Source organism: Natrix helvetica (assembly GCF_964273705.1).
Source record: "Natrix helvetica genome assembly, chromosome: 1".
NCBI lineage: Eukaryota > Metazoa > Chordata > Lepidosauria > Squamata > Natricidae > Natrix > Natrix helvetica.
Genome location: NC_138548.1, coordinates 295,723,487 through 295,741,713, shown reverse-complemented (window position 1 = coordinate 295,741,713; position 18,227 = coordinate 295,723,487). Strand labels below are relative to the sequence as shown.

The 18,227-nt window shown below is 43.1% G+C and overlaps 1 protein-coding gene and 1 long non-coding RNA gene across 3 annotated transcripts in view; both read right to left on the bottom strand.

The window, feature by feature from the left end:
• The window catches only part of SEMA3F (semaphorin 3F), a 154,558-nt gene extending 136,337 nt beyond the window's left edge, over positions 1 to 18,221 (bottom strand). For both annotated transcript variants that reach the window (XM_081935092.1, XM_081935093.1), the window contains exons 1-2: positions 17,724 to 18,221; positions 8,611 to 8,770 (exon numbers count right to left, since the gene is read on the bottom strand). In XM_081935092.1, coding sequence (XP_081791218.1) covers positions 8,611 to 8,722 — 112 coding nt within the window. In that variant the 5' untranslated portion in view covers positions 8,723 to 8,770; positions 17,724 to 18,221. The remainder of the gene's footprint in view (positions 1 to 8,610; positions 8,771 to 17,723) is intronic.
• The window catches only part of LOC309383848, a 498,138-nt gene that overhangs the window by 338,705 nt on the left and 141,206 nt on the right, over positions 1 to 18,227 (bottom strand). The gene's annotated exons all lie outside the window — the stretch shown is intronic.

Here is an 18,227-nt window from a genome sequence, read left to right as displayed (position 1 = left end):
ACCAGATGGAAAGCAATACTTCCAAAGTGGTCACCCAGGCAATCTTTTCTAGCTTTCAGCGTGCATCATTGTCCTATCAGTGCATTCATCTCCATCTTGCCATTAACCATGGTTAGGAAATGTAACTGCTATCTCAACGGAGCAATGTTTCATCTGCTGAGCCCAGTGCTCGGATCCTAACAGTCTCTTGCAAATGCTCTGAAGGACTATCAGTTTTAGAAGAGTCATGCTGGCATCAAATCAAAATTCTGTCTTCTCTGTCATTCTGTCCAGGTGTTGGCCAACTAGATGCCTCTCGGTAGCACTTCAGAAAGACATGAACAGCTGTACCGCCTTCCTGCTTTTAAGACCAAAGCTATCAGTGGTATCGGCATGTGGGTGTGTTAATTCTTTATGTGAAAAGTGAAATACATTAGTGCAGTTAAGACTGACACTAGTAACTGAAGGTGATGAGATTAGTTCTGATCATTTGAAGCACTTTAAACCTCATTGCAATGAAAACCCACCATCGCTGCCTTCCTAATATCTCCAGAGATAATCTCAACTCATTGCTCTCTACACAATAGCCTTTCGCTCTAGACAATAGTCTTTAGTAATTGATGCTGGTGTCTAAATTCCAAGGTCTAAGTGGTTAAAATTCAATAACAAGAGAGGATTAGGGAGAGCATTAAATAGTCTATATGCAGCAAATGGCACACAATTTGTGGTATATGTGTACCCTCCAAAGTTGTAATTAACAGCTATTAACAGATTAACAGAGTTGGAAGGGACCTTGTAGGTCATCTAGTCCAACCCCCTGCCCAAGCAGGAGATCCTACACCATTTCTGACGGATGGCAGTCCGGTCTCTTCTCCCCTAACATCTTCCTCACTCAAAAGTTGCAATCAAAATTTAATGTTACTGGGACAAAAAAGTCAATAAATATAGGGAATGTTTAATCCAATTCAGTTTATTCAGATGAATATACTGTAAACCCAACTGAGTTTTACCTTGCTGCCTGCCACCCACCCTGCACATGAAAGACAAAGTATGGTTTTCAGTCCCAACTTTCAGTTGCACAACCCTGGTCTAAACCCCGAAAATACAATCTCACTATCAAGTGAAAGGACTTTGTGACATAGCTGCTCCTTCTAACAACTGAGCTCCTAGATTATAGATTAAGAAGTATCAGGGATGTGCGGTCAGGGGAGGCAGGGGAGGCAGAGCCTCACCGCTCTCATCATGAAAAAAAAGGGGGAAAGGGAAAAGGCGCTGAGGAGCCTCAGGGAATGGGACTGCGCGAGCTGCGGTCCCCTTCATGTTGACTCAGGAAGGCGGGGAATGGGACCACATGTGCAGGACAGAGGGAGATGCAGGAGGCTCCCCTAGCCTCAGCTTCCCTCCTGCACACATGGTCCCATTCCCCGCCTTCTGTCAGGTTCTGACGCCGGAGCTCATGTTCCAGGACGAATGCACATGCACGAGCAGCTCCCTTCCTCGCACTGAGCAATGGCAGGTTTACGGGAAGTTGCTCGCGAAAGCAGAAAGTGCGACGGAGTTTTTGGACCATCGGCTACCATTTCCCTGCCAGCTCACTCATGCAAGGACCCTGGAAACCGAGTCGTGGCCGGCACCTTGTTAAGAATTCCCCACCTTTCTGATGACATCACCAGCCTCACCAGCCATAAACCTCACCGCACGTCACTGAGAAGTATGTATGTTCCACAGCACTTTTTTTAATGCTACTCACAGCAGTGCTTTCCTTCTGTGGTTATCACAAAAGCATGATAAATTAATTCTAATGCAAACAGGTTGCATCAATGAAATAAATAAACAGTTGCAAGAGATAAAGAAAGCTCTCTAGTCCAGTTTGGTCAATAAACCTGGAGTCCATTTCTGATCACACTTAAGAAAGAGATTTGCCATATTCAAGTAGTATTATTAGTAGTACAATTCATCACATGAGCAAGAGAGAAATGCCTTTCTCCCATCAATCGGCCCTTTGATCTTAGTTAAAGGCAAGCATACGTGTATCAGCAAAGATTTCTGAACACTGAATACATTCCCTTTTGCACCCATTGGTTTTCATGTGTGAACACCATTCCTGGTAGGTCATGAAAAAGCACTGACAGCCTCTAGATTAGATGAAGAAAATAATGATCAAATAGCCTGTAGTTCTTTCCTGCTTCTCCTGCGTATACTGAAGGTGAAGGAATCCAATATGCCAAATTCTTTGGAGGGCTACTGCTATACAATAATACAATACAATACAATACAATACAATAGTAGAGTTGGAAGGGACCTTGGAGGTCTTCTAGTCCAACCCCCTGCCTAGGCAGGAAACCCTATACCGTTCCAGACAAATGGCTATCCAACATCTTCTTAAAGACTTCCAGTGTTGGAGCATTCACAACTTCTGGAGGCAAGCTGTTCCACTGATTAATTGTTCTATACGGATCATCAATGTTCTATACGGATCATACTTCTCAAAACGTCAAGAACCATTAAATCTAACATTATTTTAACTTCAATCTCATCATGCACACATTATTTCAGAAGAAGTCATTAGTGTCTGTCCCTGCACAAGAAGCAATGGATGGAAACTAATCAAAGAAAGAAGCCACCTGGGTTTAAGGAGAAACTTCCTAACAGTGAGGACAATTAACCAGTGGAACATCTTTCCTCCAGAAAGTGTGGCCGCTCCATCATTGGATGTTTTTAAGACGAATCTAGACAGTCACTTATCTGAAATGGTATAGGTTCTCCTGCTTGAGCAGGGGGCTGGACTAGAAGACCTCCAAGGTCCCTTCCAGCTTATTCTATTCTATTCTATTCTATTCTATTCTCGTCTGTAGGCTAGGTTGAAAATTGAAAAAGGTCTCAACAGTAGGCAATGGCAAACTCACTACAGCTATGAAAGTGACATGGTTGTGTCCATAAAGTCGAAATCAACTGGAAAAAAAATGTCCTTACTAAAACGGCAGCTATAAGCCTCACCCTGTTGCCATCTCCACTATTGTTATTCCAAACCATGAATTTACTATAGAGCTACACATTTATAACAACTCTTATCACAACACTGCTTGCAACCCGATCCTTGTTATAACTTTTCCCCTTCCTGCTGAATTATGCTTTTTTTTTTTTTTTTTTTGCTGATTAACCTGCCAAGGGGAGAGGGGGAACCCAGGGAAGTGGGTGGTTTTCTCTACAATGATTCTCTCATCTATCTCTAAAGGCCTGACGGCAGTATTACTAGAAATGCTGGTGGCCTGGACCATGTTAAGCACTCATAATGATTAACTCTTCCTCCCCATGTTTCCCACTTTCTCACCGACCTCTTCCATTCCTCCAATTCTTCTCATTTGCCACATTGATAAAAGGGAGAAAGATATGGATGCATAAATGATTGACTCAGGAAAAAGAAAGAGAGCTTGGTTAAACAAAGATCTTTAACCACACTCTGCTGTTACAGCAGTGCTGGGAAATGGAAGCATAGAAATTATTTGACTGCATGATAAGCATTGGCAGAGCGGAAGGGATGGTCCTTCCTTGGCAAAATAGGCTATTAACTGCTGAGATGACTCTGCATTAAGCTAAACCAGCCTAGCTCAGACAATAGGAGTATTGGAGCGACATTACAAAAATGGGCCTTTGAAAATAGAGCATAAAAAAATCATCCTAAGGTCTTTTTGAAGATGAGTAGGGTAGAAGGTAGAGAAGATAGAAGGTGCCATTCATTTTTGATCTCCAAAATCAGTTTACTGCTCTTTCCGGCAATCGGACAATTGAAAAGTGTATATAAAATTTTAATTAGGCTAGTTGCATTCAAATTAGAATTGGATTAGATATTCTCCATGATACCAAGTTTTCTTATCCCCAAATGCCCAAATCAAATATAGGCCTTGCCAAATCCTAATTCAAACCAATTAAATGCATTCAAAATTCCTTTAACACAAGGGTGTCAAACTCAATTACATTCAGGGCCGCATCAGGGTTATGTTTGACCTGGGGGGGGGGGTTCATGGCCAGGGGACACGGCCAGCTCAACATCACCTGTGGTGGTCCAGGGGTTGGGGTTGGGGGGGATCCTCCTGCAGCCCTCTGCAAGCGAAAACGGAGCCCGGGAGGGCCATGCGTGGCCCTCCGGAGCTCTGTTTTCACTAGCAGAGGCACCGCAGTCTGGTCCTTCACTATTTCCAGGGTGGCCCTGCAGGCTTTGAGTTTGACACCCCTCCTTTAACATAACTACTCATTTCAAAACACTATATGGTACCAACATATTGTGTATTTCTTAAATTTAGAATTATTTTGATAATGTACATCACAGAAAAGGCACCCCAGCTATCTTTGAAAATTAATCAGAGATAGAGCCAAATAGGATTGCCTAGAAGGCCTTCCGGTGTTGCAGTCCAGGGTGGCAGAAAAGAGTAGAGTTGGGTTGTCAGGACGCACTTTTCACCCTGTATCTCTCGTTGCAGAGTCAACTATGGAACTGTTTTGCAAAAGGGACCATGGACCCCATGATGAATTTGCACTTGTGAATTGTGAAAAGGAAGAAGAAGAATGAAGACATATAGTAGGTGACAACCCCATGAATCAATAAAGCAGATTACTACCAGATTAGTTTTTCTTGGTCTTTTGTTTGAAATAAATACAGTCACAGGGTCCACTGATAATAGCAGCATCCATAAAAAAGTGGGGGGGGGAAGGGAGTGAAAATAGAAGCACATTGTTGAGGGAAAAATACTGCTAAAAATGAAGGAAGCAGACACAGAAATCTCTGCCTACTCACTTAGGGATTACCTCTTTATCTATGCCTTGGATTCATTTTTGATTTAGTGCTAAAGGCTAATCTACACTTTGATGAGCCATGAGACATTAGCCTGCCTTAGTGGGCAGATTTAGAATAGGCTTATTAAAAAGCATCTGTCATACTACAAAGCTGCAGTGTAAATTAGCTCTGGCTTTGAGGAATTAGAGATGATTCAGGAAAAAAAGAAGCTTCCAATGGATCTGCGAGAGCATGTCCAAAGCATGTTTTCTGCTACATACTTTGCATGGCAATGCTTATCTTTCAGCTCTAATCACACTGTCCCTGGGCATGCAGGCACAGTAAGGAATAATTGCATTATGGGTTGTGTGGCTGACCATATAGTGTATGGTGCCAGTAACGCAGCAATATCATGCAACTGAGAATGGCATCTTGAGCACACGCGGGAATCACTGGAAGAATAGTAAATAGGAAGAATAGTAAATAGTAAAGAAGAACAATGAATGGGCATATTACTAATCATAAACATTCCCATTCTCCCCATTGGTCCTCTTTCCACAGTTCTTTCTGCATCATTATTGCCACCCTGTTCCAGTTACACACATAGAGCTATGGGAATAAAATTAATGGTCTTGGATGTAACCATCAGGATTAGATCAGATCTTTCCCAGGAAGAATGCAGCTCCACGTCTCCCCAATTCACCATCTACTTTCACCATCTCTTGTAGAAGAGGCCACTCTTCCACCTAGACGTTTCTCAATAATCCCATTTTTTTTTAAAAAAACCCACCACTTTCCTCTCCCGAGCTCTTATTTCATTCATGTTGTTCTCCTAATCCTTGGCTTAGTGCCTTTGAGTTGTTTTTAGATTGTTCTCCAGAGTCCCAGCTTATCTAAACTGTATGCTTTTAACAATCAGCCCAGCTTCTTTTCTCATTTCCTGCAACTTCACATCTCTCTCCGTCTCTTGCTCAACCTCCGCTACCCAAGTTCTTCCATCCCTTCAGATGTCTTGGCCATTCTTTCCCAGCAGCATTCAGCTCTATTGCCAAGTCTTATGATTTATTCTTGCAGGGTTTTTTTTTATATCAAAGCTGCAAAACCTTGGGTCAGATGATCCAGTGGAAAAAAAACTCAATTCCCTGGCAAAGGTAATGCTTTTCCACTTTTAAAAAATGTAGATTAACAACAGGAAACCAACCCCTTTATAAAAGACCTCAAAGACACTATTTTTCAAAGTCCTCAGTTTGAACTTCTCCCTTCCACAGGGTGCAGAAATCTTTAACAAGCCAAAAGGAGGATTTCAATTAAACACACATACACACACACAACTTAAAGGCAGAATGGATCATGTTTCCATCTACCCTTGTTCTTCCTTTCATGCTGCAAAGAAAAGGTCAGATTGCTCTCCAGAACTAAATCCTTCTTTGTAAAAGAGATGAACACAAAGAGAACACAGCTCTGGGCAAAGCAGAGTTATAATAATAATTTAAAATAAAATAAGAGCTGTCCTATCTTTACTGAGCATAAGCACTAACTTCAGGCAACAGATACTGGAGACATAAACCTCTCCGATGGACCTCTTGTACTTCTCTGCCCTCTCTTTTCCCACTTTTGGAAGACATAGCTCTGTAAGCCATACATCCTTAATTGCAGTTCTTAGCCTAGATTTCTTGTGTATTTGGGGAAGGCTACTAGTTCATTGGGACATGGTGGCTCAGTGGCTAAGATGCTGACCTTGTCAATCAGGAAGGTTGGCAGTTTGGTGGTTCGAATCCCTAGCGCCGCATAACAGAGTGAGCTCCCGTTAATTGTCCCAGCTTCTGCCAACCTAGCAATTCGAAAGCACATAAAAATGCAAGTAGAAAAAAGAAACCACCTTTGGTGGAAAAGTAACAGTGTTCTGTGCGCCTTCAGTGTTTAGTCATGCCAGCCACATGACCACGGAGATGTCTTCAGACAGCACTGGCTCTTCGGCTTTGAAACAGAGATGAGCACTGCCCCCTAGAGTTGGGAATGACTAGTTCATATGTGCAAGAGGAACCTTTACCTTTACCTTATTAGTCCATCAGTCCTCCCATGGAAATATAATCAGCATCCGAATAATAAATGCAGGTGCGGGGGACCACTTTATCCGCAAAATGTAGGAAATGGTAGGTTAGGATAGGTCACTGTGGCATGTAATTCAATTTGCCAAGCATAAATACGCTTAGTACCGTCTGTGTGTTTTGAAACTTTGAGCGAGTAATAAATGACATAAGTATCTCAAGTCATATTTCCAAGCACAGAAATAGCCAAATTCACACAAAATGTATGGACTTGACCCCAGACCCATGTGAGAGAATTAAATCTGGATAAATTCAGATACTGTCAAAAACCACAAGAAATCAGAGAAGTCACAAACAGAATCTCAGAGTATCTACAGGTGTCTCCAATGTTGCAATGCATCCATCTAATAGTATTTTTATACTCTAGGCCCCTCAATCTCACTAGCATCTCAACAGACTAGCATGGCAGTTAATTCATACCATGTTGATATTTATGATTTAAATGAACTAGATCTGAAATTAGGACGAGTGGATGTAATAGAAGATGAGCTGCATCAACTTTTCACAATTTACTCTGTGTTTACTCTGTGGAAAAAAATTACAATGTCTGCTCTTTTTTATCTAGTGGATTTAAAGAGGTACTGTATGTAGATAGATCAAATCTTCCATGTTCATACATTATCGCTACATATTCTGAAAAGTTGTTTGTTTAGAGAAAGAAGAGCAGCAGAAACAACCAACTTTTCTACTGGGCTTTCAAGAATTCAGAGGGTTCACAGGTGAGCAAGTTAGGCATTGCGCAAAATCAACTTCCTACCCCCTTATAGTTTTAGGGTCAGAGTTGATGGTAAACCTATTGATTGCCTTTGGTTATGACCCATAAAACACCAGAGGCTGTTCCCCTAAAGGTCCCCCCTAAGGAACTGTACAACACACCTGTTGCTCTCGTGCTCAACATAATATACGTTATGGGGATATTGAAAGGCGGGTTCTCCGTGATCCCCTTCTGGTGAACCCAGAAGGGGCAGTCTAAATATACATCAGTCATAATAAGTGCATTAGTCTGCCTCCCTGTGGCCTGGAGAAGGAAGGGAAGTTAAGAGGAAATGACACATACGGTACAACCATCTGTTCCTAGTGGGTAGTCACATGCTGAGGCTACCATGAACCCTTGGAGCTCCATTTGTCAACTCAGCTCAGCATCCTTCACAGGCAATCATTGCTTCACACCGGTTAACCCTGAACATTTACAGGCAGTGAGTCCCAACACCTGTCTCCTTCTCAGCAACAGGCAGAGGGCCCATTCATCCTAGCGCAGTCCCTTCCTAGGGATTTCAGTATATGAGTGGCTGCCAACTCTTCAGTGCATTCAGCAGCTTGGGTTCACTGAGCTGTCAATCTGCTGCCTGCACTGCCAGCCATGGTGCTTGACTCTTTCAAAGATCTAAGGAAAAGCCACAAGCTGCAAGGCTAGTTCTCTCCAGATGGAGAGAGGCACTGAAGTGCAATGTGCCATGCGCTTGATTGATGCAGGCTGCTAGCCCAGGGGCTTCTCGGAACCTGTTCTAGAAAAGCATTGTTTATAACCATGGCTAGAGTCCTAAGGAAAAGGATTTGCTTCAAGCAGCTTCCTTGGAAACAGAATAATCATTTGGATAAACTAGCCATTGAAACTTTCAAGTCTGGATCTTGTGGACCCATGTTCCAGATAGAGAACTTTTGATAAACCACCGACTGCCAGAAAGTAAAAACCATCATACTGTTTACCATCACACTGTTAATGCTGTTTTAATTCAGAAATGGTGTCCTTACCTTTGAAAGTGAGCTGCACCCTTGGAGTGGCAAAGAGGTAATCCTTGGAGTATGTGGGCCACCAGCCCACAATGAGAAGGATGGCCCAGAGCAAAAAACCAACTAAGGGCATGGTGCAGAGAAGTGGGGATCCAAAATCCAAGCAGATGTCTTAGCCACTCTAGCAGAGGAAGGAGAAAAGAAAAGATTAAAAAATGTTAGCGTCCCCAAGTTTCTGGGAACTGAAGGAATAAGATGACCTACTAACCTGTCGGTTAAACCATTCAGGAGGTTACACAGACCCTGGGAGTTAATCTCTGTTTTCTTATAAACAGATTAAGGATGAGAAAGTCAACTTTTGGAACAGGAAAGAAGATGCTATGGCAAAGAAACTGATGCTGTGTGGGATGGGTCTATGACAACTCACCACAGTCAACGCACCATGGCCAACTTGTTGTGGGGCAACTCACCACAGGACAAAAGGTACCTTAATATCAAACAAATAGTGGAATAGACTAGAGTTATGAAAGAAAGGGTGCCAAAGGAAGGACAGAATGAAATGTGAATGTCAAAAATTAAAATTATTTTAAAAATTATTTTAAATAATTAAATTGAATTGTGAGTTGTCTCACGGTGGTGAGTTAGCCATGTCGAGTTGACTGTGGTGAGTTGGTTGTGCTGAGTTGACTGCGGTGAGTTGCCCCTATTCCAGTGTGGGATGGTCTATCAGTAGTTTAGAATTTGGTCTAGTGGTTAAGGCACCAGGCTACGCTCTCACAGAGAGGGACTTCTCCGGGTGCCGTCCACTAAGCAGTGCCAGAGGGCGGCGCCAAGGGGTAGGGCCTTCTCTGTGATGGGCCCAGCCCTCTGGAATGACCTCCCTCCTGACATTAGGACAGCTACCGATCTCCGCTCCTTCCGCACAAAACTCAAGACCCACCTGTTCCAACTAGCCGGCCTGGCCTGAATTATAACTATATTTTCTAATCCCACCGGATAATTTTTAAATTTTAAACTAAGTTTGACTTTGGGTATTTTAATTGTTTTTAATTGCATTATATTGTTCTTAACTAATTGATTATTTATTTATTATGTATTGTATAATGTTTTGTATATCTCCTCCTCGTTATTTATTTGTTGTGTAATAAATTGTACGCCGCCCTGAGTCCCTTGGTGGAGAGGGAGCGGCCTATAAATTGGATTAATAAATAAAATAAATAAATAAATAAAATGAGAGACCAGGAATTCAAATCCTGCCTTGGCCATGAAGACCAGCTGGGTGATTTTGGGCCAGTCACTCTCTCTCTCAGCCCAACCCATTTCATGGGGTTGTTGTGGAGAAAATAGGAGGAGGAAGATTTGTTGGATATGTCCAATAAATAAATAAATAGAATTAGTATTAGAATTTGCACAAGAGCATCTCAGTGCAAATGGTGTCTGATATAACCCCCTCCTCAATAGTCTGCATTAATGCCATGATGACACCTGGAACTTTATATCTTTTGTAGGCTCTGAGAAAATACTGAACAAAAGTGATTTTCCTTATGGTGAATGTGATACCAAGACTCATGCTATGTTTAACCATTTTTTTTAAATTTCTGTGGACACATTCCACACCTAAGGGCAGATAACCATATAGATTCTCATGTTTTTAGTACAATCCCAAACCATCATCCTGACCACCTGATTGACACATTGCATTAACCATGGTTTTTGAATTCTTATGGCAATGAAGTGGTGGGATCACACAAGCAATCACTTCTTCGTGTGATATATAAAACAGATTAGTATAATCTGGGCACATAGGGGAAAATGTTATACAAGCGAATCAAATACAACGGATCTTGAATGTTAACCCCATTCTAGAGTGATATGGGTATTCTTTGGCATTAGACTGCCTAGAACTGAATGTACACGCGCACGCACGCATGAACACACATGCACGCAAACACACACACACACACACACACACACACACACACACACACACACATGGGACTATTTCCTAGATGAAGTGTAATCCTTTGCTGCCCTCTGGGTTTTCTGCTAAATCTCTTCATGTTAAGAAGGCCTCTAGACCAAATCCCTTTTAGCTTTCCATACAGTAAATATTCCTCATAAGAAATATGAATACAATACTTTTCCATGCAATTAGACCTGATGTACATATTTCAAGATGATTTTTCATATCTGGATACAAAGGTAACGCCAAGAATTAATCCAGCATGTTGCCAGCGTCCTCGGTAACTTTAGAGCAAGTTGCTTCTGTAACCCAAGCGTGGACCCTGAGCCGGGGAGGGGGGGATGGGGACAGGACTTCCCCCCTTCCATGAGTGCAACTGGGATCACTCTGTCTCTACTGCTAGTACATTAGAAGGGTTCCCTTTCATGGGAGGAATGAATCCCAGCCAGGCCATTGGAGCCCAACTGCAATTAACAAGGCCCACATGCTGCTCTCATTTGGTAAAGTAAACAGATTTTGATTGAGGGGCAGTAATCAAGTTGTCTCCTTGCAGGAATGAAAAGAGTCCTTATAGTCCTATCTCATGGCAGCGGCAAGAGCCAGAGCCAGCAGCCCACCCACTAGGGACTCTCATGGGAGCAGCCCTTCCCCTCGGAGACAGAGGCAGAGTGGGGCTGCTCATTCTTCCCCTGCCCCTGCCTACCTCCGTGGCTCTCCAGCAGAGCACAGAAGAGCAGTGAACCAGGGGAAGGAACCCTTGCACGCTACTGTCTCCATTTTCTACCAGGCTGGAGGAATCTGGACTTAATTATTTGAAAGACAAAAAAAAAAACCCACCCAAAGACCAAACACGTTTTCTTTCAAAGGCGCAGGAAAAGGAGAGTTTGTATGTACCAGACTAGCTGAATTGGAGGAGATCTGACAGCTTGGCCTGGCTAGAGTGCCGGGAAGGGGGGTGGGCAGTGAAAGTAACTACCCAGAATTAAAATGGGACTTTCTGTGGGTCTAATTTACAGTATTCCCTTTGTTGGGTATAAGTTACACATACATTTCCCCAACTTCAGTGATGACGACAAGCATACATTTCCTCATATGAACATGTCATCATTTCCTGGAGATAATCATTTTCTCATTTAAAAAGGATATGTTTGCCCTTTACCCAGTCCCTCTGGTTCAGCACCGGCTCCCTGCCCTTCTTACCCAGAAGATCTGTCTTTTTAGAGTACAGTACAGGTGAAGTATCCATCTGACAACAGGACAAATAATTACACTATAGTTGTCCTTTTTCTGCAATTGCAGTTGGTGGAGGTTTAAAAAGCAGAAATATGACCCAATGTATTCTGCATGCAATTGTGGCATCTGGAATTGTATCAAAGTGCTACAGAAAAATGACTTCCCAGAACGATGGTCTTAATACTACCCATAATATTACCCCTTTCACTGAATAGTCTGGAAAAGCAATTTCTTCTGGGCGCAAGCAGTGGTGGATTAAGGCTCACTGGTGCCCTAAGCACTGACAAATCTTGGTGACCCTCCTTTGCACATCCTGTACAAATCTTCATTGGTTTTTTTCTTTCTTTTTCAACTTTGTGGTGCCCCCTTTGGGCCTGGTGCCCTAAGCGCGTGCTTAGTCTGCTTAATGGTTAATACACCACTGGGTGCAAGTCGCCTTCCTTGGAGGGGTATGCTGAAAGCCACCATATACATTTTGTTGGATACAAAATGGGCAACAAATACATTTTTAAATAAACAAATAAATAAATTTCTCAATGAATCTATGGTAATTTATTTATTTTTTGGTATATTTGGATGGCACTTGCTCTGAGGACTTAAACTTTATCCAAAGAAATTGGAAAGTAAAACACAAAATCAGGTATGCAAATCCCTTCAGCATGTTGTGATTACGTAGCCTCCAGATTCTCCCGCCATGTAATACAATCAGAAGGCATCACCTAAAGATGTTCTTAAAATATGGACCCATATTCTACTGCATTTGCCATCTTTTTCTCTCTCTCTTTTTTTCCTTTTGCAGCACAGCTGAATTTTCCTTCTGCTAATAGAAGGCAGAACATTGTTCTATCCAGCTGAGTCTGCCTTGCCTCCGGAGACCTCTGACTTTTCCTTCTTTTATTCTTGTTCCAGCAAAGAAAACAGGCCCTTTGGTGCCACCCATATTCTAAGAACGTTTTTTTTTTGCATGGATTACAAGGGGCTTGAAACTCAGAAATATGGTAACTTCTACATTCTTAAATTCCTTTTTTGTTTTATTTCTATTGTGCTCAACGTGCATCTGGATACAGTTATAAACCATGTTAGAATGATTCAAACAGTATGTCTACATGTGAACAGGCAAAATCTGTTTAGGTATTTAGAGCTCTTCTCCAACAAGGGTATCTGAAAAACCTCAAAGCTAATGTATAACATGCATATTATTAGCACTACAGTGAATTTCTAGAAGGAATTTTTTTTAGGCTGATCCAGAACAATTTGCAGTGAAACGCACAGACATACACACAAAGCACAAAGGCAAAGCAAACCAAAAGCACAGCTCACATTCTGCTCGGGACAGAGATCAGAACAAAGGGAGCACGTTCTCAGTACTGCTCCCTCTGGTTAACCGGTGAGGTGCACGGAAATGGGAGTTAATGACAGAAACAAACTTCAGGGATTTCACAGGAAAATCCTTGAAAGCATTCAAACAAATCCAACCTGGCTGTAAGGACATTCAGAATAATGGATGGGCCCATAGGAGGACAGAGCTTTCTTCAGCTGTGGGCAATACACCACAATCGGATGAGTTAAAGTTTCCCAGGGGCGATATATCATAGCAATTTCCTTTGCTCTAGGTAAATATTTGTATTATTTCACTTTCTTTCAGCACACATTCGCACTTCCTTTTCTGTTTCTGCAGATTCCTCACTCAGCACTCACTTAGGGATTTTGGGGAACCCGAATGTCTAAAATCTGAATCCAGCTTGTGAAATAACTGCTTCGATCAACTGCAGTTGAATCAAAACCCTGCTGCCAACCTTAGAAAATAGTTCTGGCAGATAAGGCTGTTGCATTGGGATGGTGATGAGCGTGCCAGGGAGAACAAGTGAGATGGCAAACAAAGGGAAAGGGTAGGGCAGGGAGAAAGATAAGAATGAAAGAAAAAAAGGAGGGGGAGAACAATAGAAGTAGCTGGAAGTTGTGAGATAAATGCAAATATATACATGCATACATGAAGAGAAGCTGTGTCTTCAGCAGTGTTCCCTGGCTCTAAGTTTTATGCACTTTGCTGGTGGAAATAGACTGAACTGACTCATATGTCACTATGCATTAGGTAAGCCCATGTGCCTTACTTAAGAGGCCTTTTGCATATGTTAGAGCTAAACCATTCGTCATCTCCCATAAATAAGGAGATCAATTGAACCGTAAGTGACGTGAACATTTGGGGAACTAAAGAAAATTGGGGGAACCTCCTGATGGCTCTGCTAATTCACTTCAGTTGATTTACTTCAGAAACAGAGGAGCTTCTGATCACACTCATTTTACCACCAGGCCTTCAGAGAAAGAACAGGAATCCCCTTTAGAGAATGGTAGAAAGAAAGAGGGAGAAGGAATATGCAAGAAAATTATTAACAACTCTGTTAATATCTATAGGCCAGTAATGGGCAACGATGCCAGTAAAATCATTACAGCTTCCGATCTAGTCACGGGTCTCCTAACATTGCCCTATTAAAGCCTCATGAAATCTCAGGTCTGTTTTACAGCAGTGTCGCTATTAGCTACATTCCTGAGCTCTCGTGTGCCTCCTAGAAGTGATTAGAAAGGCAGAAAATGCCCAGAGCATTTTCATTCCATTTGACCAATTATCGGTAGGGATTTCATACAATCATTTCTTTTCTTTTCTTTTGGAGAAGGGGGAGGGGGAAGTAGAGGAACACAGATCTCCTTTTTATTTCCAGTGTTTTCCTGGGGCCAACACTTACCATTAGGTATAATAGGGCAACCGTTTCTTGGTGGAGTGGAAGCAGCAAGAGATATTACTGGGCAGAGCTGGGGTGGCAGGTCTCATGGGACTCCCTAGGCTCCTCTGAAGGTAAACTTTTGCTTCTGGGTAGAGGAGATGATGCCAACAGACAAAGAAAGAGGCAATTATTTATTTAACCTATAGGCTGACCAACTCCAATGTGGCTATGGGTGGATGCCTTCAAGTCAGTGTTGACTCTTGGCAACTGGCTGCACAAGTCTTTGCAATTTTCTTAGCAACGGGTTTGGGAAGTGGCTTGCCATTCCTTCTTCCCCAAGGCTGGTCCAAAGCCACTCAGCTGGTTGTGTGTCCAAGACAAGGCTAGAATTCACAGTCTCCTGGTTTCTAGCCTATTGCCTTAGCCCAACACCAAATAGGCTCTTGTTTTTTGAATGGTGTATGATCAGTTTATAACAATGCAATAAATTTGAGAGGGAAATATCGGGGGGGGGGGTAGGAAATGAATGGACAATCTAGTTCTCTCCAGAGGGTCTGCCACTACTTTGCCCAAACTTGGAAGAGCTGGTTTTGAGGACTTGTTGAAATAGGAATAGTTGTCATCCACAGAATAAGAAGGGTTTTTCTTGCTAACCTCGGGCAGTTTCATGTGATTCTATGTTTTGATTGTGTTATACTATCTATCTATATTTGTCTATCTGTCTGTCTGTCTGTCTGTCTGTCTGTCTGTCTGTGAGGGTATTACCTTGTTAGTTTATTAGGATAAGTCTACTGTTTTGTTAACCAGCTTAAAACTTTCCATAATGCAAATAGAAGAATTAAATTAGTTGAACAAATAAGCAAGCCAGTATGGACGCCTTGAATGTGGCTCCTTACCAGTGGTGGTTTTTTTTTTTTTTTACTACCGGTTCACGTGTGTGCGACGCTTCTGTGCATGCGTGGAAGCGTCCAGGTGGGTGGGCAGAGCCTCCAGCCGCCACCACTACCGGTTCGCCCGATCCAGGCTGAACCGGGAACAACCCACCTCTACTCCTTATGTAAGTCAAAATGGCACCCTTTCATAAAAGGCAGGCATCAGCAGGAGGAGGGAAATCTAAGTGTTTGCAGAAAAACTAAGTGGAGAAAATATCAGCGCAATGAAGATGGAATGTTTAGTTCTGGGCTGGGTGACTCCTGAAAATTAATTGAAAATCACAATGAAGTGAAAGGAGAGGAATGCCAGAGTTATTTGGGAATTCCAACCTCCCCACTCCCTCAGCTATTGCAAAGTCCCACTTTTCATAACTATGCATGTTATTTGTCCTCTGATAATTTGCACCTGGTAGCAAATACAAAATAAGTTTACTGAATTCTTTGCCCAATAGTTATCAATTTCCAAAAGTTGTATTAGTATGTGTAGAAACACACTGAGAATGTGCATTCCACAACCACCTTTGTTACTAACTGCAGACGGAGTTTTATTGGCTTTTCCAAGGCTTTTTCCTTGGGATTCCAATTATTCCAGTGGCCCCCAGAGTGGATCATAATGACTTCCACATTGAGTAGGTTGATAGTGGTAAGTTCTTCAAACTAACTGTACATTAAGAAAATGAGTATTCTTTTAAAAATTTCAGTCCATGTGTAATAATGGAAAAAAGAGAGATCTACTTGGATTTCTCCCCCCTGCTTGTGCCAGATGTGAATATCGCTTGTGTGTGATACACAGCACCAGAGGAACTTGACAGAACGGTCTGACTTAACCAAGCTTTATGCTGGTTATTGTAACAGACTAGTTGAACAGTTAGATGAATTGAACTGTCTCCTGTGAAAGTTCCCCAAATGTTGACTGCACAAGACTGAAAGCACAAGGGAGCCCATTTTTATTCAAAGCCATGTCCTACCATGCATGGAGATCAGGAGATGCATCCCTTTCCCCCATTGAAATCTCATTCATTTAAAAAAAACTGTCTGCCATTCATGCTTCAGTGAGAGAAATGAAAATTCTCAGGAACAGGGAGTGAGGAAAGAAGGAATCACCTGCCAAGGTAAGTTGGACATTTTCATTCATGCTCTAAAGGGCTGTAATATTATTTGTTGAATTAATTAAGACTTGAATCCACAAACATCCCAATTACAACAGTGTTTTTGCATGTTATTTGCATATTATTTAAAAATATGTACCAAAGTACATATTTTAAAAAAGGCAGTGGACTTATCTTTCAAGACAAGGAAGGAAAAAACTTGGTGGTTTGCTTGACAAAGAAGAGAAAACATCTGAAAAGATGCAGAAACTTGTCCACAATTGAGTTGTTGGAGTGTGGATTTGGAAACCTTTTAAAATGGCATTGCCCAGGCCCTACCTGCATTTCATTTAATTGCCAAGAAAATCGACCAACTTCCTTCCTTCCTTCCTTCCTTCCTTCCTTCCTTCCTTCCTTCCTTCCTTCCTTCCTCTCTCTCTTTTCTTTCTTTCTTTCTGTCCATTTTTCTTCCTTCCTTCCTCTTTCTCTCTCTCTTTTCTTTCTTTCTCTACCTCTATTTTCCTTCCTTCCTTCCTTCCTTCCTTCCTTCCTTCCTTCCTTCCTCCCCCCTCTCTTTTTCTTTCTCTCTAGTTTCCTCCCTCCCTCTCTTTCTTTCTCATACATTAATGCAGGCCAATATAATGGATTCGTTCATACATGAATTAAGGAGAACTCTCGAAGCTTATGGTAACCGCGTTTCTGGCGGGTCTTTTCCCATAAGGTTCATCGGAAGCACAAATCCCTTCGGCGCACTTCTCCCCCCCCCCCCCCGAGGAAACCAGTTGCTTTCCCCTCGGGTCGAGTGACAGCCGGCGACGCGAGGAAAAGCAACTCGCGGCGGGGCCTGCCTAGCTCCGGAGCTCAGCAGCCGGCCCGGGTCTTTTTCCAGAATCCCCGCGGCGGGTGACGGGACGAGCGAGGCTTTGGCTGGCTCAGCACCGCCGGCCTCTTAAGCAAGAAGGCTGCCTGTTCTCTCGGGCCAAGAGAAACACGAGCCTCGCTCCAGTTCCCCGAGGCGTCGGCAATCGAGAAACCACCGCGGCACGTTCGCAGGCGAACTGAGACGAGTCTCTAACCTTCGCAGCGCACCAGCCAACTCGGAGCGCGTCCGCTCTTTCCTTCCCTCGCGGCGCCCGAAGGAGGCCAGGGAGGGAGGGAGGGAGAGAACAGGGGGGACGCTCGGACCGTCTGACCCTACCCGGCTCGTTTCTCTCGAAGCCTGGAGAGTTCAAGCCTTCGCCGAACCAGCCTGATCTCACCGTCACCCCAGAACATAGCAGCGCTTCGTGACTTCCCGCTCAGGTTGTACACAGAACTGCCACCCAGTTCCTCTTTTCCTCCTCCCGCGATCCGCAGGTCCAGAGCAAACGCCCCGCGTCTCAGATCTGCGCCGGGATTCCTGTCCTGGACGCGGGACCACTAGCGACGAGCGAGCGAGCGCACCGGTGAGGAATGGGGCTCCCGGATGCGGCGCGACTCCGCCACCTTTCTAAAGCTATGGCGGCGTTTATCTACCTAAGAGGGAAGGTCTCTCGGGAGACTGAACTTTGAAGACTTAACACTTCAGTCGGCTTGGTTACACGGAAACACACATGCATACACGCCAAGCGTGCTTTCAATGCAGTGCGACGCCGAATCCCGACACTTTGTTGGTCTGGAAAGGTGATACTTTTCTTAAGTCATCTGGCTTCTTCCTCCGTTC